The following is a 26281-nucleotide window of genomic DNA, read 5'->3' as shown; positions in this document are numbered from 1 at the left end:
AACATTCTGATTTAAAACATACGGTTTGTGATTTTAACATAAAGTGTACCTAACCTATTAGATTACTGCTAACCATTTCAATAGCAAGCCCTTGAGGTCAGACCTGTCAAAGTGACTGGAATAAAGCTGTCTGTCCAAGAAGGCAAGGTTTTTCCACATGACAAAACCTTTTGGAAGAAAAATGTTACATGGAAACTTAATGACCCAAAACTGTCATGACAGTATTTTCTGTCGAAATGATAAACTCTTGTCCTGCTAGATACAGGATACAAGCTTTCCCCTAAGAACAAGAAGACACCAACTCAATAAAAATGGAGCCAGGCCTATAAATCACTTGTTTCAGCATAGCATCTAAAAATGTTTTCCTTATTAAGCACTTGGATATCTATAAAATTGTGTGCTTGAGTTACATACATCCCTTATTGTATAAAATAGTCTGAAGTCCGATGTATAAACAGTTTTAAACATTTCAGTAATTTAACTTGATGTACAGTAAATGCAGATGATGTACAGGGACAGGTTAACCTCCTTATATCAAAATGTAAAAAAGTTAAATTATTTTTTAAAGTTTTCATAAAACAGAAAAAAATACTATTTACTGAAACAGACGTTGTTTTCCTTTGAGAAAAAATACTTCCAGTCCATGACGCAAATTGATCATACTAACACTTTTGGCTTCAAAGGTATCTCATTATCCCGACTTCAGAATACAACATCTTCAGCATTGGAGGAAACACAGACAAGATGGCCTGTTTAAAGGCTTTCATTTCTATCAGGCTACCATTAAAATTACTCTGTTTTGTCACATGTTTATTTTTAAGGAATTCTGGTTGGTTTTGCTCAGATACTCTAGAAACTTTACATACATGTACAAATATAGACTTAAAACATATGGCAGTTCAGTGCTATCGTGCATTTTTTAAAATAACCTCTTCTTCTGATTATGAAGAACATTCTCATTGCTGGTGTATACAGCATCTAAAAGAAAACAAAGATCATGTCCCACACATTCTTTGAGTATACTCTATTCAAAATTTGTTTTGTTAAAAAAACTCAGAATTTGAGGAGGAAATGCTGTAAGATGAGAATATAGATTTAAATAACTTTTACCTACAGTATCTAGTTGGCTAGTGATAATATAGTAGTTACACTATTCTAATAAAGAGAAAATTTGTCTTTTCATATACCCCAGTTTGCTCTCCACAAGACACACAGATGGGGAGAGAGAAGCTTGGGGTCAGAGCACAGGGTCAGCCATTTATACAGCACCCCTGGAGCAGCTGGGGTTAAGGGTCTTGCTCAGGGTCCCAACAGAGTAGGATTCCCCTGCCAGCTGCAAGATTTGAACCAGCAACCTTTTAGCCACAGGCACAGATCCTTAGCCACAGTGCCACTGCTCCAATACTAATAGTAGCCTCCCTTTTAGTGGTTTTATTTTGCAGCATCCAACATTTTATTCGTAACACTTAAACGGAAATCCATTTGAAGTCCGACGCGTGTATAGTAAAAAGCCGTGCTGCATTTCCCTGTGAAATTGTGATTCCTGGCACCTTCGCCACGACTCGGTCAAGAAATGGTTAACTCGCTTATCTCCTCACTTGAGCCTGACGGTGGAGCTGCAGTTCTCTTCCTTACCGCAGACCCGGGCTCCTGCTTGCCTTACTCCCGTCCCTAACGCACAAACACTGAAATCATGTAGGGGGAAGCCTTCCAGGTCCAGACCAGACTTGTTGATCTCCATTAAAGGGCAGAGACAAGAAATGGGGACTGACGATATTTTTTGCACTACCCATTCAAGAGCTATGGAATGAAGGGAACAACTTTAAGAGCCGGTTTAAACATGAAGGGTTATTTATTGTGCAAATAATCATTGACGGGTTTTTTTTTTTGTATCTTCAACTCAAGATTCTTCAGTCCTCATTCATTTCGTCTTCCGGAGCTCATGCTTTAAAGGAGGTATGTGGTCGCTTTCGCAGAGGTTTGAAAATCCCCTTTTCTCAGTGACGTATTTGTAGTTTCTGTTATCAAGGTAGTGTCGATGGCATCAAGCACCATAATCTACCGGTGGTTTTGTTGCCATCTGTCTCATCATCATATTCCCATGGGAAGCTCCTAAAAGGAAGGATGTTAAATGCCATTGACACCCGTTTGAGAAGAAGTGCATTATGTGTGAAGGGATTACAATTTAATATTATTCTTGCCCCGTTTCAATCAAATGTATCCTTCTCTGTAGTCGTTTCTCCCAGTGTAGCTTGGGACTGGCTATCTTTGTGTATTGCGTTAGTTTGAATTGAAGATTTGTTGACCTAGACAACACAAAAACTCAGTGCTGACACAGCCGTATTAAAAAAAAAACACTTGGTGCCAGGTTTACCAGGGAATGAAACGCTTTTTAGTATCATGCCTAAAATTACATTGTTTTCAACATTTACCCTTCCATCGAGAATGGCGTATTTTGTCATCTTCTTAACCATCTGGAGCCGATTAAAAGCGTCTGATTTCAAAATGATCTTAATTTATGTGACACGGTGTTTTTCATTTGCCTTGCGGGCAGTGACTTATCACAATTATCAGTGTGCTACAAATGTTAGAAAATAAGCGATTTCATGTTATCTTCGCAAGCGTAACATAGCAAACGATGTTATTTTTAAAATAATAACGTGCTGCTTGTCAAAGTACGTGCGTGATTTCAGTGTTTTCTCGCAGTGACGGAGGGGGTTTCCTTCCCGTTTGGATATTCAAACAAAAACAAACAGTGCATAGGTGTTAGAGGTGTTATTATCGCATTAGGGGCAATCAGTCCAAGAAGAGTCTTCTTACAATAAGGGGCGACGGCTCTGACTGTTACAGGAGCAGTTCGACGGTTTCGGCGCTGAAAGGCAAAGCGGTTTCCGAAGGGAACTGGTGGTTTGCAAGAGGGAAAACAGCCTTTCAGTTTCGGGGAGGCTGCAGTTTCAGCACTACTCTAGTGGACAGCTCTCACTGGTAGAGCTCAATGCACAAGGCGCATTTCCCCCAGCCCGGCGAGAGACGGGCAGAGAAATCTGCTGTGGTTCTTAGAGCAGATTAAATGATCTACTTGCTCCTCTGATTAGTGGATAAACCACCTGACATTGCGTGAGAAATGTTCTTTCCCAGTTTTGTAGGTCATCTGGGTTTGGTCTCCATTTTAGAAAGTGCCACTGATATTCTTTCTCTTTTCTTCCCCCCCTCTCAGCTGCAGGAATGGATGTAAACAAGCGCAAATGTAGGCACTAACTTCTCCCCGGGATCCTTTGTTTTGAACTGTGAGAACTTAATTGTAGCCGGCCTTATTTTTTTGAAAAAATAATAATGGAGAAAACGAATGCAGGGATGAATAAAACGGGATCTCGATCAACTGCCTCTTTGCCTCCGGAGCCGGTGGATATCATAAGGAGCAAGGCTTGCTCTCGGAGGGTGAGACTGAACGTTGGTGGGCAGCCTCATGAAGTTCTATGGAGAACGTTAGACCGATTACCTCGCACAAGACTCGGGAAACTTAGAGACTGCAACACCCACGATTCAATAATGGAAATATGCGACGACTACAATTTGGAGGATAATGAATACTTTTTTGACAGACACCCCGGGGCATTCACTTCGATTTTGAATTTTTACCGCACCGGCAAGTTGCACATGATGGAGGAGATGTGCGCTTTGTCCTTCAGTCAAGAACTGGACTACTGGGGTGTCGACGAGATTTACCTGGAGTCCTGCTGCCAGGCAAGATACCACCAGAAAAAGGAGCAAATGAACGAGGAGCTGAAACGAGAGGCCGAAACCTTAAGGGAAAGAGAGGGCGAGGAATTTGATAACACATGTTGTGCGGACAAAAGAAAGAAACTTTGGGATCTTCTGGAAAAACCAAGTTCCTCAGTGGCAGCCAAGGTAATTAAAATTCCTGCTATCCCTTATCTTTTCTTACGGAAACAAAAGTCTTCCTAAAATGTTGTGTGGGTGTTCAATTTTCGACTAAAAGTAGTTCACGTGTGCATCTATAGTTAAATTGCGTCTAGCCTAACGTTATGAATTGCAACGTAGTGGACGCATTTTGCCGCTTACAATAAACTTCGCGTAGTGCCAGTTTCATCACAGGTCATGCAAGGTATTAATTATAGTCAAAACGTCTTATGTGTGTTTCGGGGCCAGTGTTTCCCCATCAGCGCTCAAATAGCTCTGTTGCTCCTTTAAAGACATTTTTTGTAATCTTTATCAATAGCATGCTCATCGCATATGTCAAGTGCTTATTAACAGACCTGTATATTGTATGTAATGATTGTGAAACAGTTTAAAAGAGTTTGAAAACGAAGCGATTTCATTTTGTTATAAAAAATGGAATGATTAGAAGACTAGAAACGTATTTGGTATGATTTCTTTAGCGTAAAAACTGTTATTGTGTATTATTGTTACTAATTATACAATGCGATAGGGTTTATCATAATTTTCATAAAGTTCATGGCAACATTTAAGTGCTTCAGAGCTCGTTATACGATTTTAAAATCCATTCGGTATTATACCACGTTACTAGATGTATGAATGTAAAGGATTGTTTGAAAAATTATTTAAAACGTGGCCAGTTTTATACTGTAGAGCAATGAGAACTTCTAAAACATATTAAACACGACCACTATAAAAAAATTAAAAAACCCTCTGTATAAATCGTTAAGTCAACGTTTATGAGCAAACAATGAAGTAAAATGTTTCACTTTGAGTTATTATTAGGAATGTTTCCCCACAGAATAATTGTCCTTGACAATACATTTTCTATTAAAGTTAATATATTATACTATGTATGTTTTATAAAACATTAAAACAAAGAATATTAATGTTTTCGTAAAACAGTTCACAGTGCAGCATAATACTGTTGTGAATATGTTAATCACTTACTGTAAAAACAATTCTACAGTGAAATAGAAATACAGCCAGGGTCTTTTTCGTATTTGCAGAATGTGATGCTGCACTTTTAGAAATAGGCTGTAAAATCCTGAGTTCACATATGTTTGCATGACCAAACAAAGGTGGGGCTGTAGGGTGAAGTATTGATTATACCCCTGGATTGGGGCGTAGGGGGGTGATGTGCTGTGTGAGAGGCAACTGTTGGACCATCGAGCAAGGTACTTAACTAAAAATATCTCTCGTAAAAGCCTTGCTATGTAAAATTAGTCTCCAGGTCATCATTGTAAATGAGCAATTATTCACAACTGACTTATTTGATTAAATAAAGGATTCAATTAGATTGAGTATTTTCATCTAGTATGCTGAGGTATTGCTGTCAGCGTGAGCTTTGTCAGCCTTATCAGCAGGTCCACATGTTGAATTTGTTGATAATCCAGACATTTTAAGGCAGGCAGTGAGACTAACAAAATGGATGCTAGTGTATACTTTGTTGGAAAAGCACTATCCTTGTATCATCCTGTACGTAATTGTTGCTTTATGTGATGTGATTGTTCAGTGTAAGATCCGTACAATTTTAGCTTGTTTTTGACCGAACATTTGTCATACTTTGCCTTGAACAAATGGAAGTCACATTTCATATTGTACTACTGTCCTCCAATTGAAATTGCTTTAAGCACTAATCTGAAACAGCTAACCTCAGTTCCTTTAAGGTACAGGACTTCAGAAAAGCCTATAGGAAAATGTTGATGAAAAAATCTCAAATCCACATAATTCATGCATTAAATCAATGTATCTATTTTTCTATTTTTTTTTATCCTAGATGGAAGGTTTTGCTCTGGGGGAGTTTTTCGTGTGATTACTGTAAACATCATTTAAACCGAGCTAATAATTTGTATTTCAGTAGCAACAGATATACAGTACAGAAAGGGGGCATACCAACATTTGCACACTATGTGCATGGTCTAACTCACTACCGGGGAATACTGACTACTTCTTCTGAAGAACTGAAAGGGTTATTTAACTATTACCTAATGGAATACAACTTTGCAGTGAAAAATAAATCAATGGTGTTAAAAACATGTCTATGTGATTAGCAAGACAGTGGTGGAGCTGTGATATTTTGATTGTTTTTCCTTGTAAACATGCTGTACATATGGAGTGTGCTGAAATGGTTTGTCTTATCACAGTACTGCTCACTTTAGACTAGTTAATATTAGAAGAAACGCCTAATTGATAATATTAGTGCATTGATTGTACCCTCATTCACCACCACCAGCCCAGAATGTGAACATCCAATGGCTGGTATCACACACTAAACTAAAAAAGAGTCAAAATTTAGGAACTCGCTGATATTACCTTCATATGAACATGGAGCAGGTGAATTATCTAGTCAAGTGTCCTAGTAAACTCCTTGATATGGCACCAGGGCCTGTTATAGATTAGGAATGTAAACTATAAACTATAGGAATAGTGATTTAAATGATTTCATTACACAAAATGCAAACCAAAAGGCAGCACCACAACTCATTATTCTTCATCAGATATGCTACAGTAGTAGCCAGTCTAAAATCCAAACTAAAGAGGGCTTCTTTCCAAACTCTAGTGCAAGAGGTATTTAGAGGAGACAGAAAGAATCTTCTTTCTGGTCATATACACTTTCTTGACTTGATTATTTTTTTCAAATGCAATGATTCTAATACTGAAGCTCAATATAATATCTAAACATATCTAGACATATGATGATGGGAGGTAGAGAAAATATTCTATTTATAATGACAGCTTCTACGTAAACAGTTTTTACTTTCTGACTGTGTTTTATTTATAAAATTGCATGTTAGAATTATTCTGTTTTCAAAATAATGAATATTACTCTATTCAATCTTTTTATTTACCTGTCTTTCTGTTTGTCTTTGACCTGGAATCCAAAAGCAGTTAAAATTAGAAACACGGTATACATTAAAATCAATCTGAACATTCATTAAGTTCCAGGTCCCTAAAATAATAATAATAATAATAATAATAATAATAATAATAATAATAATAATAATAATAATCATAATAATAATGAAATAATAATAGGGTGAAGTGATACTTTTTCATTAAGGTAAACTGAAGCTGTAATTTGATTGAACCTCTGTGCATCTTGGTAAAATTAATGTAAAAGTCTTCTTAAGTGGTACATCAAAATTGTGTTTATATAAAACTACAACATATATTTACTATTTTGACAAAACCTACATTCTGACCATCAGTAGAAAGCTGCTTATTCCTGGTAAGGGTGGTTGTAACTCAGAGACTTTCCTGGAAGAGTAGTGTGCAAGGCTGGACTACAAGCCTTTATGGATGCTCATCTGTCACAGGGCATGCACAAAGGGACAATACAGAGATTGCAGATAGACTAGGCAGCATGTCTGTGAAAACGGTGATAACTTACAAACTCCACACAGAATATGCATTCATGCAGAATCAAATGCTGGACACAGAGCTATGAGATAGCAGCTCTAGCCCTTGTACAACCATGCGATTAAATCCCACAATCAATTTTTTTTTAAATAATGAGGTAATTATATCATTCATGTGTCCTGCTTCAGACATCTACTGTATGGCATAGTGTGCGTAGAATTGCAGTTTTGGCTTCCCACAGTGAAACGGTTTGGGATGTAATCATGTGAAACATGGTAATTAGATGAGATGCCAGAATGTGTCAAAATTCCAGATGGTACCAGTGCATCTTCATGCATATCAGCCCAATCCTATCAGTCGTATGATCTACTTGCCTTCTTACCTAGAAGTTAATGGACTTACAAATATCAGTCTTTTCTTGCCTGGAGCCTTTACAGTTCTTTTACAGCAAGTGCTTTTCTAACCTTAGCAAAAGGTTCCCATCAAATAATCCTCATTGCTGATCTACTGTCTGTAAAACAAAAGGTTTCCACATTTAGGATGTGCATAACTCATTACATGATATCATTTATGGAATCTAGATTCCAGCTACTTTTTGGGGTAAGCACATCATTTTTTAACCTAAAATTATGGAAGCAAAATTGAACGATTAATTTTCTGAGCAAATTTTAAAAATTTTAAAAAATTACTCAGATAACTATTATACTACTTTTGTCAAATACAGAAAGCAGGATAACAACATATCAAAAGTAAACACTGGTTATTTTACTTACATACAGGAAAATGGTGCTGAGATTTAAGTCTCTTTCTTGTTTTACATCTGCTTTTGTGCCTTTTTAGAGTTTTTATAAAGAGGGCATAGACACACTTTCTTTTTAAGTGGGTAACAGTCAAAGGTTCTAAAAGGGTAAGTCTCATAAACTATACCAAAGCAGCCTTTTAATTCATTTGTAGTAATTAGACCAGTGCCATGGCCCAGGAATACAGTTGCTTAATTACTGTTGCAGGTGCTCTTCTTGAAATTTCAGTAGCATCAACAACCAGAATGTGGTTTCGCCCAGATTTCCTAAGGCCTTTTTACAGTGTGCATTAATGATTCTTGCCTGTACAACATTTAAAATTATACCCATCTCTAATGCAAATTTGCAGTTCAGTTTTGTTGGAATACAGTACAGAATGCTGATGGCTCCTCTTTCCCACTGAGCCACCTGTTCTGTTTCTGCATACTAAGAATAAAACAAAACATCTGCACTGCTCTGTGATGGACGGGTGTCCTGTCCACAGTGTTCTTGCCAAGAGATAGTCTTCGGCTGCCCCACATCCCTGTATTGGATGAAGCTGTTTGAAAATGGGTTGGATGGATCTTGTCACTGCTTTTACTATTTTAAATGGCGCTGGCACAGTTTATTCAAGAAACAACAGCACTGTAGGATCGGAAAAAAAAACACAAAGCAAAGTATTGTGCGCCAGGTTTGTTGCCAGTTACTGTTTTGGAATCAGATGTCCTTGCAAACATTTTAAACTGTTGCTTGTCCCTTTTGTCTGTCTGTCTTAAGGGTGGAGTATGTATTCTTGAGTGAGTCCTTTTCTTGGTCATTTCCTATTAAGTGTACATACTGTTCAGAAATAGTATGTTGGGATGTTAGTTTTCCATCTAAAATATATAGGAAAGTATATATTGCTTTTTTTATAAGAATTAGCTGAATTTTCTAAGCAGCAAGATTTCTGTATGCATGGTGTTTAAAGGTCAATGTGTTGATGGCCTGGCATGGGGTATTTTTTAAAGTAGATGATGTTTGTCTGAAATGTCTTGCCCTGGTTACTGATTTTTTCACATGCATAAGTTAAAGTATGCTACTAAGAATGCTAAGGAGGCCTTCCTCTTGAGATGCTAAAGCAATCACACAGCACAGGTCTATTAACTATCCTATTAAAATAGCATCTGAAGTCTTCCTAAAGAGGAAGAGCAGAAAATCCCATCAGAATTGAAGGACTTGCTCGTAAATCTAAAATTCCTTTTGGGAGAATTAGTAGGTAGAACATCATGCTTTTTTCTTGTGTTGTGTGTAGTGTGAAACATTTTTTGCATCTTCTGTACAATTCCAATGATTAGATTATATCGAACTGCAAAGTTACCACATAATGTAACAAGCTATACAAATTACCAAAACTCACACAAAACATAAATAAAGTCTTGGTTAAACTGGCTTCTGGGTTCTTCAGGTGATATTGTACTCTTATACAGGGAAGTAAAGAGTACGGTTTTCCCTCAGATGTAATTTACAAAGGTGAATTCCATTACCGACTTTTAAGTGATGATTTCAAATGATTCAGATCATTTGAGAATTTCTCAACCTCAGCTGACATGCTGACATGGTATGTAAATAGTGACTGCACCCCTGTGGGTAAGCTTTTTTGTAGCAAAAGCCTGTTTGATGTTCAGAGTGAATTATATGAGACCAATGCCACCCTTTTCCAAAGAAATGTCTCAGAGATTGGTGCTTGTTTTCTATAATTGCATCTGCAGCAAAGAGCATTGTGGTAAACATTTTTAACTAATGTGCTAAAGCAATTTAGGGAGGAGATTTAAAATCGATATGTATACCTTTTTAATGCTAATGGCGTATTATTGCTGCAATGGGACCTTTTACAGTGTTGTATACTTACACTGTCAGCCCCTGCCTTTCAGACCAGTTACTGTATGTCGAGTAGTCTGTAATTCTTCTGTCTTGAGGTTTGGGTTCTTGCTACCTAAAAAAATGAAAAGGAAATGTACCTTGGATTATCAGTGTGATCTCACTCTTCAAATTCAAATTCAAAAAGCTTTATTGGCATGACTGACGAATTACAGTGCTACCGAAGCAAATAAAATAAACACAACATTTACAGTACAACCAGATTATTGGACATTTATTTAAAACATCATTGTGAGACAGGAACACTGTCTTTGCTTTGGGCTGTCACAGGAGATCAGCATGCTGGCCTGCATTGAGTTGGCATCATCACTATTGCATTTATTTTCTTGAAAAACAGTTAAACAGAATTGCAATGATATTACAAACTCTGCGTGGATTAGCACCTCCTTATCCCTCTCTATTTATCCGCTCACTAATGTGTCCTGCACTCTGTCTTTGTTTTTTTGAAAAGTGATTTTTTGGCGATATCAGGAATAGTTCTTCATTATTCTCCTTCTACATGTTAGTTCAATCTGACTTATAATGTGTAATCAAATATTGTTTTTGTCATTTGTGGGAAGTGCCTGGAGGTATTATTTATGTCCATAGGATGTTGGAGAAATTGGTTGATTGGTTGATCTTTATGTGGCTTAATGCTAAAGGATCTCTGCTCAGAATGTGGACTGTGCAGAGCACTGTTCTGACAACAGGGTTATGTCATGAGCCGCCTGTGACCAGCTCCCAAGGTCGGTAGAGGTGTGTGACGGTAGAGTCCAGTTTGGGCTGGATGGAGAAGATGTCAACCATTTTTCCAGAGAACAGTGACTGAGCTTGCAGTGTTATATTAATGCGAGCAGTGTCAGCTTCTCCGCCTCAATCCTTGTACTGTGGAAAGAAGTGGGTGGCCTCACAGTGAGTGCACATTCTGCAAAGCATATGTATTGTATGTTGTCTTTCCCCTTTCTATGCTAAGCTGATTAGCATTTCCATGGAATAAAAAGATCAATTATATAACGTAAAAGAGTGCGCAGAAATGTGCCGTAACCAATCCCTAGTTGATTATTTGTGCAGTAAGTCAAGTCAAGTGGTGGTCCATATTTTTTAACTTGTGATATCTGGTGAATCAACCTCCAAGGTGGTTTTCCCATGATTTGTAATTTCCTGAATATGCTGAATAATTGTCTCCATGGCAACTATGAATAGCTGCTTGACCAGGAAATGAGAAATGGCTTTGAATGTTTTCACCACTATACTGTATACAGTACACCCACCATCCAGCTTAAATGTTGTACAATTTTTTTTTTATTTAGTAAATTACGGAGACTTAAGATAAATTCTCTTCTATTATTTGTTAGAAGAATATCTTTAAAAGAAAAAAAGTTAAAAAGAAGTCAATATTGTGAAGGTGTTTGGCTTCACAGTTGTGCAAATAGCGGTGTGAACTGAAGGGATTATCAGTTCTTAGGTTTTTTGCAATATATCAGTAGAAATAGTGTACAGACAAATGAAGAACAGTTTGTTACCCCACTAAAGCTAAAAAGCAAAGCTCAAATGAATAGGTAATGCTGAAATGCATTAAATAAGTGCTGTATTTCCGTAACATTTAAAATACACATCAAGTAATTACAGATGCTGGCACATTTGATCTCGTTTCCTTTTTTTTCATTTCCCTGCCAAGCCCATCTCACAAACAAATGCAACCTCCACAGGACTGTAGATGTACGTATATCAATATGTAATTAGCTTAAAAGGAAAATGTTAAATGGAGTTCCAGTCCAGTGGTCACTAAATGTGTTGCTGTAGCTGTTAAATAATCCGGGGAATATTGCAGAGCTAAAATTTATGTGAAAAAGCATTTGGCTACTGAAGCAGTATTTAAGCTAAAATATTTAGGGGCCATAAATGACCATTTATAAGGGATTTATTACTGTTTAGAATTTGCAACCATGATGATGCTTACAAAGGTCATTATGTAGGTACAGGTATGTAGTAAAATTGTTGGAACACTCTTTGCCAGCAGCTCGCTAACAATGCTGCCACGTTAATTACTTCAGCATAAAATATGTCCTGCTCTTTTAAAGATGGCAGCTCTTACCAACAGTGCACATAAACAACAGGGCATGTTTTCTTAAAATACCATATTCTGCTTACAATGTGAGGAATCCATAAGTGACAATTGGGTTTGCAGAAAAGCCGGTCAAGCACAGAAACAAATAAAAAAAAAAAAACAGAGATTGGCGGTGGCACAAGTCTAAAATTTAGTGTGATAAGACATTTTATTCTAAAGAGAAGACTATGCATTTGCAGAGAAACCTATCGGTCTCTGCAATTGTAAAGGCCATGGTGGAAAAAATAGGTTGATGCAGGAGCAACCCCTCCTTAAACTGGTGCCTAGACAAGCCTGGCAGTATCGATGCGGGTACACTCTGTCCTCTGGGGATTAATTATTTTCACCAGGTACAACAAAACAAAATCAAGGGTGGACAGTGTGTCTGGAGCAAATTCCTTAATCTTTAATTCTCCTGACTCGCGTATGGATTACTGGTAGTGATATGAAATTCAAAATGGGTCAATTTAAAGCCCTGGCTCTGTAAAATAAACAAAAAAACCTACAGGTTTCAACATTCCAAATTTCCAGTCATATAAAATCCTTCCAAAAGCACTTTTTATAAGACAAACAATACGGAGTGTCCTGAAAATATTGGTAAAAGTTTAATGACGGTACAATTTCACCATGACTAACGAGGGCAGGATAAGTAACATTAAATGTAATTGGATTTTAATTAATTTAATCTTTAATTGGATGTTTAATAATTTTATGGACCAGAATTACTGCTGTATAAAATAACATTTGTGCACAGCAGGGTGAACATATTTCAGGAGAAAATGCTGATTGAGCACGTACAGTATAGGACTGTCTCAAACTGTTCAGGCTTCCTTGGAGAGCTGGGTGAGCCACAGTGATAGTCTGGCCAGTTCAAGCATGCTCCGTCTGATATTTCCCAAGTGCAGCCACCCAGCTGCCCTAGCACAGGTGTAGGCAGTCCTGATCCTGCAGGGTTCTGAGGTCTCTTTAAAGCAGCAGCACCTGTAGAGCTGGGAGTGGCTGTTAAGTTGGCTCATTTCAGTCAGTAACCAGCTGGTGTAGCTTGTTCAGAACTGAGTTGGAATGAAAGCTAGGAGACACACAAGCCTTCCAGGACCAAGACTAGGTCTGCCCACCTCTGACCTACAGAAGCATTGAAAAGGTTGAGTGAGTTTTAATATAAATCCCGAACTTGCGGTTTACCACCAGTTTCCCTTGAATCAACCCTTGCTAGGTTTGCAATGCTGTCAGGGGGAGATGCATTGCTCTTCCAGTCATACCCAGCTATGCTGAAGGAACCCTGGAGATCGCAGAGTGGTGAATGGAGAGTCGTTCTGCAGAGGGGTCAGGGAAGAGTCTATCCCCCCGCATGCTGGCGCAGGGTTGGTAGCAGTAAGCCAAGCTTATTAAATGGGCTATCCACAATTCAGTGGGTATGCAAAATTTTAATTAATACTTTCTTTAAAAAAATATATATTGAAAATATTGTATGTAAATTCAGAACAACTTAACTACATTTGTCTGTCACATTGTCCTGATTTCATTTCCAGGTAATGTCTCCAATAGAGTCGTCCCTGTTAAAACAAACCTTTCACTGTCCTCCGCCACATATCAGTGAAATGAAATGTTATCTTAAATTGTTATTTAATTCCTCTGCCTGAGGCTTTTGATGTTTTGTTTTGCTGTTGTTTAGGATAACGTAAACCTTTTAAGACATTTCTTTGCCTGTCATATTCATTTCCCTTGCAAGCAAGCATTTCACAAAGATTTGCCCCTTTTCTGCAGTAAATGGTAGTGCTTGTGACCTTGTAAAACAAAGGTGTGTGGTTTGACTTTACTAATGTGCTTAAACATTATTTAAAATGATTCAGGTATTCACACAACCTTACAGTATGTAGACCAGAGTTTCCAGAAGTCAGAACAGTTATTAGTACAACAGCAATAATACATGGCACTGTTGTGTTGTGGTTAAAATTACTGCCTCACAGTACTTAGGTCCTGGGTTTAATTCATTAGGTGCTCTCTGCTTGGAGTTTGTATGTTCTCCTCGTGTTCACGTGGGTTTTCTCCATATGCTGGTAGGTTATTTTGGCTTCTACAAAAATTGACCCTGGTGTGTGTTCATCCATGTGTCTGCCCTGAGATAGACCAGTCAGGGAGTATCCTGCCTTGCACCTGTTGCTTGCTGGGATAGGCTCCTGCTCCCCCATGGTATTAGAAAACGAATTGGCAAAAATAATACAAAACAATACTATTGCTATATTATTACAGTATATGGTACAGTACTTAAATTGCTAATAATTTAACTGTACTCTTGCAGAGTAAAAGTACATTTAGCAGCAGACTTGCACAGTCATGTAGCAGCTTTTGCAAACCTTTCACATTAATAGAACGCTTTTCATCCTTGACTGAACATAACACTGCAAACACACAGGAAACCATTGCAGAAAACAAATGTTAGAGAAGATACAAACGCAAGGCAATGCAGAACAAGACTGATTATGGGAGCAACTTTTTAGGTACATTTGGATTTACATAAGTCGTGAGTCATTATTGTTTACTTTGTGTTTTTTAATGAGATTGGGTTTTGGAACAAGCACATTATCAATATGTATGACAAGCATGCCTAAAGTTTGACCAATCCAGCATATTCAGAAATAAGCATAGGAGGTTAGATCTCAGATCTCTGACAGAATGGAAGAACCCTCCATGTGCTTTTAAAGAAAACAACAACCTGGACTGTTTCTTGAGCTTCTTGAGATCAAGAGACAGGAAGAATTGCCTTCTTTCATGTGAATCCTTTCGGATTGTTTTCAGAAAGACAAGTCGTAAGCATTTTTGATGAAAGCAAAAGAATCTGAGAATGATTTCAGCTACCTTAAATAACACCAATTTAAAAAAAGCATTTTATAATCCACTTATAGTTAAAGGCCTTGGGAATAAAACCTGGATAAAATCTGGATAAAAGCTCTGAAAGCCCTTGCATCATATCAGTAGCAAATATAGTCCCATCAGATATAATGCAAGCATTTCTGCACTTTTCTCCCAGAATCTTTCAAGTATTCTGCTTTGCAAAAAGCTGTTTGATCCGAGAGTCTGGGGTCAATTCCAAACTGGCAAATTACCATTTTGTTATGTTCTTTGTATTAATGTGCAATGCAGCTCAGAAGTAAGACTTTAATAACTAGATTCATAGTTAAACTATACTGTATTTGTATGTATTTCAAATGTCATTTTGCCTGTCCGAAATTGGAAGCTTGACTTTTTGGTATGCTGGAACTAATCAATTTTGCCTTAGTGTTATTACTCTACTCTTTTCTTTCTTTCCCAGCAACAATTTAGCGAGTATACATTACTGTATATCAGGATAGGATAATACTTTTTTTTGTTTGCTTTCACTTTATGTCTATTTGCGTGTCCAATATAACAATCCATTACTCTGAGAAGTATACAGTCTTGTTTTTGTGAATGCTTAACCTAACAGATAGTATGAGCTCCCTAGACAATCAATCAATTTGGTGATCCCCCATTTAAAATAGGTAAAGAGCTTGAGAAATTTGCATGTACTCACTATCTTAATATGTATATAAAATACATTTTAAATATGCATTACAGAATCTAGGCCTTAGGCAATAACATTGATCACAAGAATTAAAATGGAATTGCCTCTTGCAGTGCAGAGTGAGAGACACTATGAGTCTTCTATTAATTCATCGTTCGTAAAGAATTTGGTGAGTGGGCTCATCATGGTATCTTCTAGGAGAATTTTTAAATTACTAACAAAAAAAATAATTGTGTAACCATAATGCCTATGGATGTGCATTGTACAGGATGTCTCAGTAATCATCAGATTAGAGTTTGTAAACTCCTTGTAATTTCTAAGTCGCGTATCCAGCTGTTTTAATTTCTTTGATGCAAATACTCTTGCTAACAAATGCTGCACGCCATGTGACAGTATCAGCTGAAACTGAATTACATGGGCGTGTATTGATTGCTATTTAACATATAACAAGCTGCTTTGCATGTTTTGCTTTTTTACTTTTAGTGTAAACTTTCCATATTGAACTGATACAGAATAATAAAATACTGCATAAAATTACTTTATGAAAATTTATCTGAAGCAAGTTTAATCAAGCGCTGCACTTCTTAGTTTATTGATATTAGAATACGTGTTGGACATTATATTTACCGTAGCTAATTTTACTTTAGAACCGCATTATGGGGTGTCAACATACGCTTATATAGTAATATTAATAGAATGTATTAATATTATTTCATTATCAAACAGAAACATCTGTGCAATCATTTATATTCCATCTAATGTGTTTGCTAACTAATGTGATCTTCAGCTATTTTTCACTCTAGATGTGTCTTGTTCTAAGGTGTCGCTATTTATTCGTATTTGAAAGTCTAAACTGTTCTGTCCTGTTATGAATGAAGGGAGATCGTAAAAGTCGAATGTCATTTTAACAAGAATGCATTTGTCTTGTTTTTCAGCAAGCTGAAGGTTTATTTACGAGCTGGCGAAATCCATTGTGAGCATACTTGACCTTTACACAGCTTATCGGATTGTCTTTGCTGAGAAGTCAAACCAGTTAATAAGAAAGATAAATATTGGCATGATATTTTGACACTCCCCATATTTTGCAACTGAAATGCTTATTTCTGTTGATGTTTGGAGTAAAGACGAATTTGTTGTGTTAGTATAAAATTAAACATGTTATTATTACTGCTCAGAGTCCATGAAAGGAATACTTATTGAGATAATTCAGCAACTCTATTACTCTTTTGGCACTTCACACCAGAGAGCAGCTGGTGTGTTTCTGACCTTGTGTGATTAATATAAAGACTCATAAATTGTTTTATCCACATGACCATATGATTACCAGATTTTCTGTCCATACAATATGTCCAAAAAACAGCAGAGATGTCCGCTTGATATGTTAATTTTCTAAATCTCATTTCCTACCTTTTAAGGGCACCCTGATATCGTTCAGGCGTTTTTTTTCACGAGTCTTGTTAAGGGAATTGAAAACGGGCAGTAAACCTTTATTTTCTGTTTATTTTTATCGCCTCCATTTAAGCTTTGTGAAATTCGCTGAAGAATGCAAACAAATAATTAATGTTTTCAAAAGTCTGACAGCATTTCTATGTGCTTTCCAGGCAAGGAAATAGAGAAGCAAACAAAAAACATAAAGATTGACTGACAGCTTATGTAAGATCCAAAGGGATTCTAAAATGAATGAGGGAATTCCCTATGCTGCAGAACCAGAAGTCTTCCATTAGGGGTTAACTACAGTATGTAGGCTAGACTGACAATAGCATTTTTCATTACAAATATATTTGTTATAGCTAGTTCTTGTATTGATAAACTAAAGAACAATAAAGTACAAAAGCTAGATACTGTTAATACACTGGTTGCATACCAATGTTACATCATTACATAACTTCCAATAACCTCTTATCTCATTCAGGGTTGTGGTGGCCTGGAGCCTATCTGAGGCAACACTGGGTGCAAGGCAGGGTACACTCTGGACAGGCAGCCAGTCTCACAGGGCACCCACAGACGCAGACACGCACACACTCAAAGCAGGGCCACAGTCTATAAAGCATGTTATATCATGTTATATCATCTTTCTACGATGAAACAAACACATTTGGGAATCCTTCAGACAAAATGCGTTGAAACAGATCAAGATGGTTAATTCATGTATAGAATTTAATTTTGAAGAGACAGAAATGATTAAATAGTAAAAAAATTATATAGTTACAATATTGTATTGTACCATGCATCACCATATAATTATTTTGTCATCACTGAGATTCTTTAAAAGAGTAACAGACTACAAGAGAGTAAAACAATAGTATTGTAACAGGTTGCCTAAATTGTATCAATGATTGATTAACAAATGACTCCAAGGGGAAAGTGCTTTTTCTGGGTTTTTTTTCCCGTGAGCACTAATTATACTCTTTTTCAAGTGAATAGTGCATTTATTCATGCTGCCTGTATGCTATGTAACACAGAATTACTGCTCCAGTAAATAATTTAAATCAATATGTAATGACATTGAACACAGATTAAAATATACAAATCCCATTTTAACAGAATGTGAGCATAACTGTAGTGCAATAAGGTTATGGTCAATAAGGATGAATATGTCACGTTACTGGTCTTAGGAAAATTATTATCTCCTCAGATCTATTTTTATTAATTTGGGTCTATTCTTTCTTATTTATTTCCTAGGGTAAACAAAACAGCAGTTCTTAATAACTATTTTTCCAATGCCAAAATCCTCAAGGTTGTATACTTCTGTGCTTGAATATGCCTGTACGTTTGAAATAAACAACTGTAGTAAAGGCAGTACCAGCACATAAAGACTGCACAAGCTTGAAAGCAATATTCACCAATTGGGTAATTACCACTCATTATCTTTTATTTTTATTTACATGTGCTTTTGTCTAAAGCAAGATAAAAGTAACTGTATGAAAGCTAAACATAGGTGTTCTCTTTTTTAGGTCAATAAGAAAATGTTGTTTTAACATATTTAGATACACCAAAGAAGCAGTCGTGTTTTGTCATTTTACTGCAATTTTGTTGAGAAATTACTCAATGCTCCTTTGTGGTTTCAAGAAGATTATAATGGATTCATGTAGATTGTTTAGCCCAATAGATTGTGACTTTCTCTGGCAATTGCCATAGCAGTTTACCTTTCATAAAAATATGTGAAATTACTAAGAGTTTACATAGTTTTATTAACTTAATTTTGTACATATTTGAAGGTATTGTTATGAATATCAGTTAAAATAACAATGAAATGTTAGCAATTTTTGTTTTTATATTCATATTATAGTAGTTAGTTACGCTATTTAAACAGTTTTTTGTCTTCTTCAAGCCTATTTTGGTATAATTTAATGTATGAAGGACATCAACAGCACAAAGGTTTATTATGCTTTCATTGTCAGACATTTTAGTCCATCCCTGCTCTTTGCTGGTGATTTTCATTTACTAAGCTTGCCACATGTGCCTCATGGTATTAACTCCGGTTTTTGGGTTAGTCATTCTGAATAAACTTCACGACTTCAGAAGTGAGAGTCATCCATGACCCTGCAGTTCCTCATCACTGGGGATTATTTTCTGCTCCAGCATTTCATTTCAGTCTTTTGCTATTTACAGTGGCTGTTGCTTGCTTGTCCTTCTTAATCTGCCTGGTAATCACTTAGTCATCTCCTCTTCTGTCACTTTAAGTAGAGAGAGTCTGTCTTTTGATTGGTGTAAAATGTATGTGCTTGTGTATTGAATGGAAAATGATTCCAGTGTTTCAGCCAATGCCTCCTTTTGTGTTTAATGCTGATTTCCCCAAGATCAATGTGCAACTCATTCTGGAATAATCGCCAGAATCACTCAGAATACAGATTAGATAGTGATTTTGCTTCTGTGTATTTTCTGGAGGCGTACACTCTTTATTAGAAAAACTGTGAAATCCTTATTTTGACCATTAATTCCCTTATGGTTGTGTTGTTTTCATTAAAAAATAGCAGAGAGATTATTAAACTAGATGTTATCAAATAGAACCATTTAATGAGTGCTGACCCAGTAAATCCCTGTAACGTGCTATCCTTTGTTATGCAATGAAACACTTATACTGTACAATTAAAGACTTGAATATAATGAGCAATTTTGTAAACTCTAGGAGTTTCAATTATAATAAGAAGAAAATACTGTAGGAACCATAGGAAAAAAAATACTTGTTTTCTCTTTACTTTTCAAAAATGCTTAAATGCTTGTGAGGCAGAATTTCCCCAGTTGTGTCTCATAACTTACCATACATTTCAGATATTTCCACTTTATTTTAAACTACATGTACTGTTTTTTTGTTTTAAACAAGAAGATAGGAGCCAGCAGTGTAGGACAGTTATATTAAAAACAGGTCTAAGCAGCACAGCTGAACAGCTTCAGTGGGTTTCCAGTTGTGAGTTGCAGGGTGATGTGGCTGCTGGCTAGTGAATGAATGTTTCTTTTTGTTTATGCTAATTCTCAGCATACTGCATCCTGGTGGATTTGGCCTGACTTCGAATTCAGAAGTAGTCAAATTTTTTATAACTTGTTTCCAAGCCACCAACATAAATATTTCAAAAACAAGGAAACACTTTTGTATTGTCAGGTGAACCTACAACAATCTGAATCTGGATTGGGACTTTTCTGATGTATAGCTTAATTGTAGCACACTTGCAATATGTTTAAAATGATTAGATCTTACTGTAATTATTTCAATTATGATACTTATATTAATGAAAATAGATTAATGTATAGTATTTATATAGTGCTTTTTATCCTAAAGGAGATCAAAGCTTTTTACATGTAAAAGTGCATCCAGTTCATCTGCCACTGAATCAGTCCTTTCCCCAGCCGTTCTGTGCCAGCAGCACGACACAGCAGAACAGGAGGAGAAGCGAGAAATTACTTTACCAATTTAATTAACGGGAAACTTTAGGAAGGCCAGGTAGCATAAGCCCAGAGTGGGCTTTAGCCAAGATATCAGAGATAACACACCAGCTCTTTCGAAACGTGCCACAGGATCTGTAATGAGCTTGTAATCAAACCTTAGTTTGACATCTCATTCAAGGGAAGGCAAATGCCATTAAGTCCAGATCCTAGTCCTTTGGACTGGATGGGTCGCTTCTATGGCACATTACGGTATTATTTAGCTCCACAGCTGAAATATTATTCTTTGTCTTTTTCCCACTTCCCAGCCTGAAATTAACCACTACCTGTTCTGACATCTAAACAGTCCACGTTCATATGGTGATTCCTTCTCATTTATTTTTCAGTACTGATGAATATTTTATTCCACATTAATAAAGCTTGAGTTGCATCCCCGTATTAAGGTGATATCAAAGATATCTAGAGCTCAATGTGTCATCTGCCTGTGCATACTGGAACATAATATCCCAACAAATACACTCCTGTAACCTGCGTAGCATTGCAGGATTTGCAAAGTTATCCTCTGGGCTGCACTATACAGTACATGACCATTTTAGCAAATTAAGGCAAGTTCAGCTATGTTTACATCAATACTCTTGTATGTTTGCAAAAAAGCAGATTTGTTCATTCTATAGTCTTTCAGCACGCAGCCTTTAAACTCTTCACAATCCATCCATTATCAGAAAGCTGCTTATTTTTTATAAGAAGCATGTCAACTTGAACACAGGGCACAAGTGGGATTGCATGTTGGCACACAGATCACAAACACACAAGGACATTTTGGAGACACAAAAGCAACCTATTGAAGGAGACAGAAGTATCAGAGGTAGGCTCGTATGGACGTGGGTAGAACACGCAAACTCCAAGCAGAAAGACCCCAGTCTCAAATGAAAACCCAGAACCAAGAGCTACTGTATAAAACAGCAGAGCTATAAATAAGTCTTAGAAAGGCCAGGAAACATTTCATGAGCAACTGCATTTTTAACTTAACATCTGATAATGCGTCCCAACAAGATTAACTTATTTGAGTAAGCTTAAAGTTTTTTAGTGGGGCTTTAAGTGACTTTTCAGGAGCTCATTAGATAAGTCGTGCTCTTTTTGATACCCGCCAGTGAATAGTGTTTTTGGTACGACTAAGTGTAGGTAATTCAGGGTGTAATGTACTGTACAGTATGTCCTAAAATGAGATTTTTTACAGTTGCACCAATAAAACTGTGCATTGGAAATGTACAACACAAAAATTGCCTTTTTAGTGCACTTCTGTAATAGAATAAGCAGGTTTGATTGGTGTAGGTTGGAAAAGAAGACCCAATAGTATATTGAAATGCAGGTAGCAATGAGACCTAAAGCAGAAAATGGTCTCTATAATGAGAAAACAAATGAAGCTTGTAGAAGATAAGACTTAGGAGGCTGTTCTTATCAATATACATGTGCATGACATTGTATGCTTTTTTGTTTCCATGATTATTATTGTTGACTGTTGAAATTCTTCATTAAAAAAGAATCACTTCAGAAACGACTGAAAAGATATACCCAATCAAGGTATATTTTTCTGCCTGCAATAGATTATAGTACTTTCATTTTAATCATTAGTTCTGCATGGATTGTGAACATGAATATCCACAGTTCAGAACTGATATATATTCAATTAATTACAGTATTTTTTGCTTAACAGCAATGCTTAATTTGTCCTTAAGGTGCATTCCAACTTTGAATGTGCAAGTGTAATTATTGCCAATAACAGTTCAGTTGAAATTTAAAAAACCAAACATTGGTGCAAATGAGAGATTTGTTTTTAATAACTGAAAATAATTAATTTTACCCAGGACTGGTACAGCCCCCCCCCCCCCAAAAAAAAAAAAAACAGCACTGAATTTAACCAAGAATAAAACCCAAATAGGGAGGCATGGGTAGCATTGTTGCCTCGCAGTGCTGGGGCCCTGGGTTCAATTCTGTCTGCATGGAGTTTGTACTGTATGCTCTCCCCGTGTTCGTGTGGGTTTCCTCCAGAGACTCTAGTTTCCTCCCATCATACTGTAGGTTCCTTGGCTTCTGCAAAATTGCCTCTGGTGTGAGTGCTTGTGTGTTTGTGTCTATGCCTGTGCCCACCGTGCGATGGGCTTGTCGCGTAGCACCAGGCGACGGAAGGCAGGACGCTGTGCGTGGCTATACTGGTACAGTATATAATCCCTTGTGGTTCGGTGCCAGATCGAGAGGCGAAGTCGTGGTCTTGGACGAGAGCTAGGGGGTCAAAAGCCAGGAAGGTTCCAAGGAGGCGAAGTACCGAAACGGGAGGCGAAGTCGTAGTCAAGGACATGAGCTAAGAGTCGAATGCCGGGTGCGTAGTAATTTAGGAAAAGGCTGGGAAAGTACTGAGCTCGGGGAGGAAACCTCAATAGTGAGCGAGGAAAAGGAGACGTGTGAGGGTATAAGTAGTGATGAGTTAATTGGTGTGTGGGCGTTTAGGGAGAGTGGAGCTCCTGGAAATGCGGCAGTGCTTGCATGCCTGTGTGCGGTTCGTGACAGGACTGGTATCCTGGTATCCTGTTCAGGATGTACCCTGCTTTGTCCCCAATGCTTCCAGCTCTAGGCTCTGAGCCACGATGACCCTGAATTCGATAAGTGGTTATTTAATAAGTGGTTATGAAAAACCAAATAATTCAAGGCCTACTTATACACTCCATTGCCTTCAAACTGCTGTTCTAACCCACTTCTGAATACACAATGGGCCAAATTAGTTCGGTTTGACATCCAGAGGAAAGTTTGCTCCAATTTTTAAAAGCACATATGGTTTTTTTAAGGGATATTTTTAAAGGGAAGGAGGACATTTTAATTTTCAACATCATGTGCAATCACCCTTAACTATGGCTTACAGTTCTGTAGTGGTGGTACGCTTTTACAACATTGGCAAATTCCCTCTTGAAGAAAACAGCAGACTTTATTCCGTTCTGTGTGTGATGCACTGAAGGAGGCCTGTAAGCACTACAATAACACCGAAAGTAATAACAATAAGCTTTAATACTTTGTCTACTGTTCATTTTCATATATACTGCATATATTTGGTGAGAGCAACATGCTATGATGTGTATGAAAATGTAGAGACTGTAAATCATTAAACCATGTAATGGGACCTAGTTTTAGTTACTGATAATAACTGCTGCATTCAAAAGAGTTTAAAGAATGCTTTCAAGCAAAGACATCCTAAGAAACTCATACAGAAAGTTGAGTTAAAGTAATCCAATACTTTCGTATCCAAATTATTTGAGTCAAGTATGCAAAAATGATGACAAGTCAAAATAAAAAAAACAAACCATACTGCTGCTTCAAGCTCCAAAATGGACACCCAGAATAAACTTGTGGAGCAGTTCATGGACAGCTCCCTGACATCTTTCACCAGACAGCTTGATGAGATTCTCAGATGTCAGATTAGCTACCATCACCCAAGTGAGCTAGACAAGACAACTGGATTCCTTTTATTTCTAACATCTTATGTTTGTTTGTTTTTTTCAGATGCGTTATTCAGGAAAGTCACAAACTTTAAAGTGACGTTATTAATTTGCAAATAATTAGTTCCTGTTTTGGATTCCCCATTTTCAGTTTTTATTCAGGTTATTGCAGGCTGTGTGTTTTTTACAATGTTATTTTTTTATGGCATTATTCTGAGAAGCGAAAGATGATGAGAGTTTGACCCCGACAGAAATACTCAGCACATAATTTGATTAGACTTTACAGCTCATTGTAATGTCATAAAATGCCATTTCATTATGAACTCTCCTGTTTGCGCCTGCTGTTATACAGATTGACAATATAACATGAAGTACTATATATTCAGATGAACAAAACTGCATTATAGGATTTAACAGAACATGATAAAAAAAATGCGAGATGGAAAGATTATTTTCCCTGCTTTGTCATTGAAATGTTCGCAGCTTAACGTTCCCAGACCTCTTGCAACGCTTAACATCCATAAATGACTTTGCAGCTTATTCACCCACCTTCCTATATATAAAGATGCTCCTCCTGTTCTTCATTCCCAAATTAGTTGCAGTTAATTTCCTTTGTAGCTGCCTGATCCTGTGGGGAGTCTGAGGTAAAAATTCTATTTCGGCTCTTTTCGGTTCCATCGGGAATTTCAGAACCCAAGCAGATTTCTCAAAGTTGTCTTTCTTCCAAGCTAAAAGTATTCACAGCTGCTCTGAGCAGTGGATTTTCTTTAATGTGATTTGAACTTACCATAATATTAAGGACAAAAACACACCACTGTCTTACAGCCTTGCCTATTTGATTGCATTTGATTTAATCCTGCAATGTTTTGCACCAGAGACTAAAATTAACAGCCAGTTTTGTTTTCCAAGTTATTGATTTCAAATACTGTGCACATGAAGACAAACAGATTTTACACCTCTTCCAGAAAACTGGAGGGTTTAATGAGTTACACAATGTACATACATTCATTTTAGGTTTTACCTATACAGTACATGAACTAAAACTTGTTTGGTTCATGTAAATAATACAGTATACCTGAAGCCGGCGACATTGTTTCTCGCAACAGTGTTAGAAGTGAATGCTTATACATATCATCCCCTGCTATCTGACATTGTTTTATCATTTATCAGAGAATATGACTTACACTGGGAGGTCAGGTAGTGCATGTGTATGTGGGAAATCAGAACACCATGCAGAAAACGTTTAGTTTGCCCCCCTCATGTTGCTTTTTTTGTTTATACGAAACAATTCATTATTCTGGGGCCTGGCACATCATGGGAACAGATGTAAATCAATCTACCAAGATGCACGTGCTATCAATGATGCTGATGCTTCTTACGAAATTTAGTGCGGGAATCTAAAACCTTTGTAAACCTACTTGAAGGCAGTTCTCAGAAAAGGTATCTGATGCTCTTTCCTTCATCTGCTGCCAACAGAACATGAGTCATTGCAATTTCACTACCCTGCGCTTTATACTAAGAAACAAATTACAATGTTGTCACTTTGTCATAGGGCAGACGTACAATAATGCAATCAAATCAGGAACTAACACAATATGAATAATAGTGACAGAAAATAATTCAGTCCGCTTGAGAACAAATTATGCTATGCTGTACATAAATTAAGCAAAATTAAAATATATACTGTATATATTTGTATTTCTTGGATGTAGGAGTAAAAGACAATATTGATTTGAAAAAGTAAAATAAAGATGGCAGATTTTCACAAAGTAATTTTTGCCCTGTATTTATTGTTGGAAGTGGAGAAGCTAGGGTTTAACTCCAGTGGGGTTATTGTTCTTAGAATTCATTCTGACATTACAGCTTTTCCAGAAGTCACTTGTTTTTTTCACGAATGGTGACCTGGTTTGGATTTTTCATTAACGGGTGGGGTTGTGGGTGGTTAGCGTTGCTGTCTCACAGAGCTGGGCCTCTGGGTTGAATTCCTATAGTGCTGTCTGTGTGGAGTTTGCATGTTCTTCCCTTGATCTCGTGGGTTTCCTCTGGGTGCTCTGGTTTCCTCCCACAGTGCAAAGACTTGCTGGTAGGCTTCTTCGCCTTCTGTTACTACCTGGTCCTGGGGTTGAGTGTGTCTGTGTCTGTTGGTGTCCTCTGAAGGACCAGCAAATTGAACATAGTATAACTAAGTTACTCTGTGAGTTTTGCCATTTCACGACCTTTTTAATGTTATTAACAGACAGTGTTTTAGCATGGGCTTATCATTGTGCTGTGA

The 26281-nt window shown here is 37.1% G+C and overlaps 1 protein-coding gene across 2 annotated transcripts in view; it reads left to right on the top strand.

The window, feature by feature from the left end:
* Positions 1–1664: 1664 nt before the first annotated feature.
* The window catches only part of kcnb1 (potassium voltage-gated channel, Shab-related subfamily, member 1), a 91405-nt gene continuing 66788 nt past the window's right edge, over positions 1665–26281 (top strand). The window contains exons 1-2 of one of the 2 annotated variants that reach the window (XM_088608429.1): positions 1665–1956; positions 3218–3909. In XM_088608429.1, coding sequence (XP_088464555.1) covers positions 3334–3909 — 576 coding nt within the window. In that variant the 5' untranslated portion in view covers positions 1665–1956; positions 3218–3333. Of the gene's footprint in view, positions 1957–2499; positions 3910–26281 lie in introns of those variants that run through there. The other variant, XM_088608430.1, reaches the window with a different exon arrangement.

The sequence above is a fragment of the Lepisosteus platostomus genome, chromosome 15, assembly GCF_059453375.1.
Source record: "Lepisosteus platostomus isolate fLepPlt1 chromosome 15, fLepPlt1.hap1, whole genome shotgun sequence".
In the NCBI taxonomy this organism is placed as follows: Eukaryota; Metazoa; Chordata; class Actinopteri; order Semionotiformes; family Lepisosteidae; genus Lepisosteus; species Lepisosteus platostomus.
The sequence above is the reverse complement of the archived record's forward strand: the minus strand, read 5'-3'. Positions and strand labels throughout refer to the sequence as shown.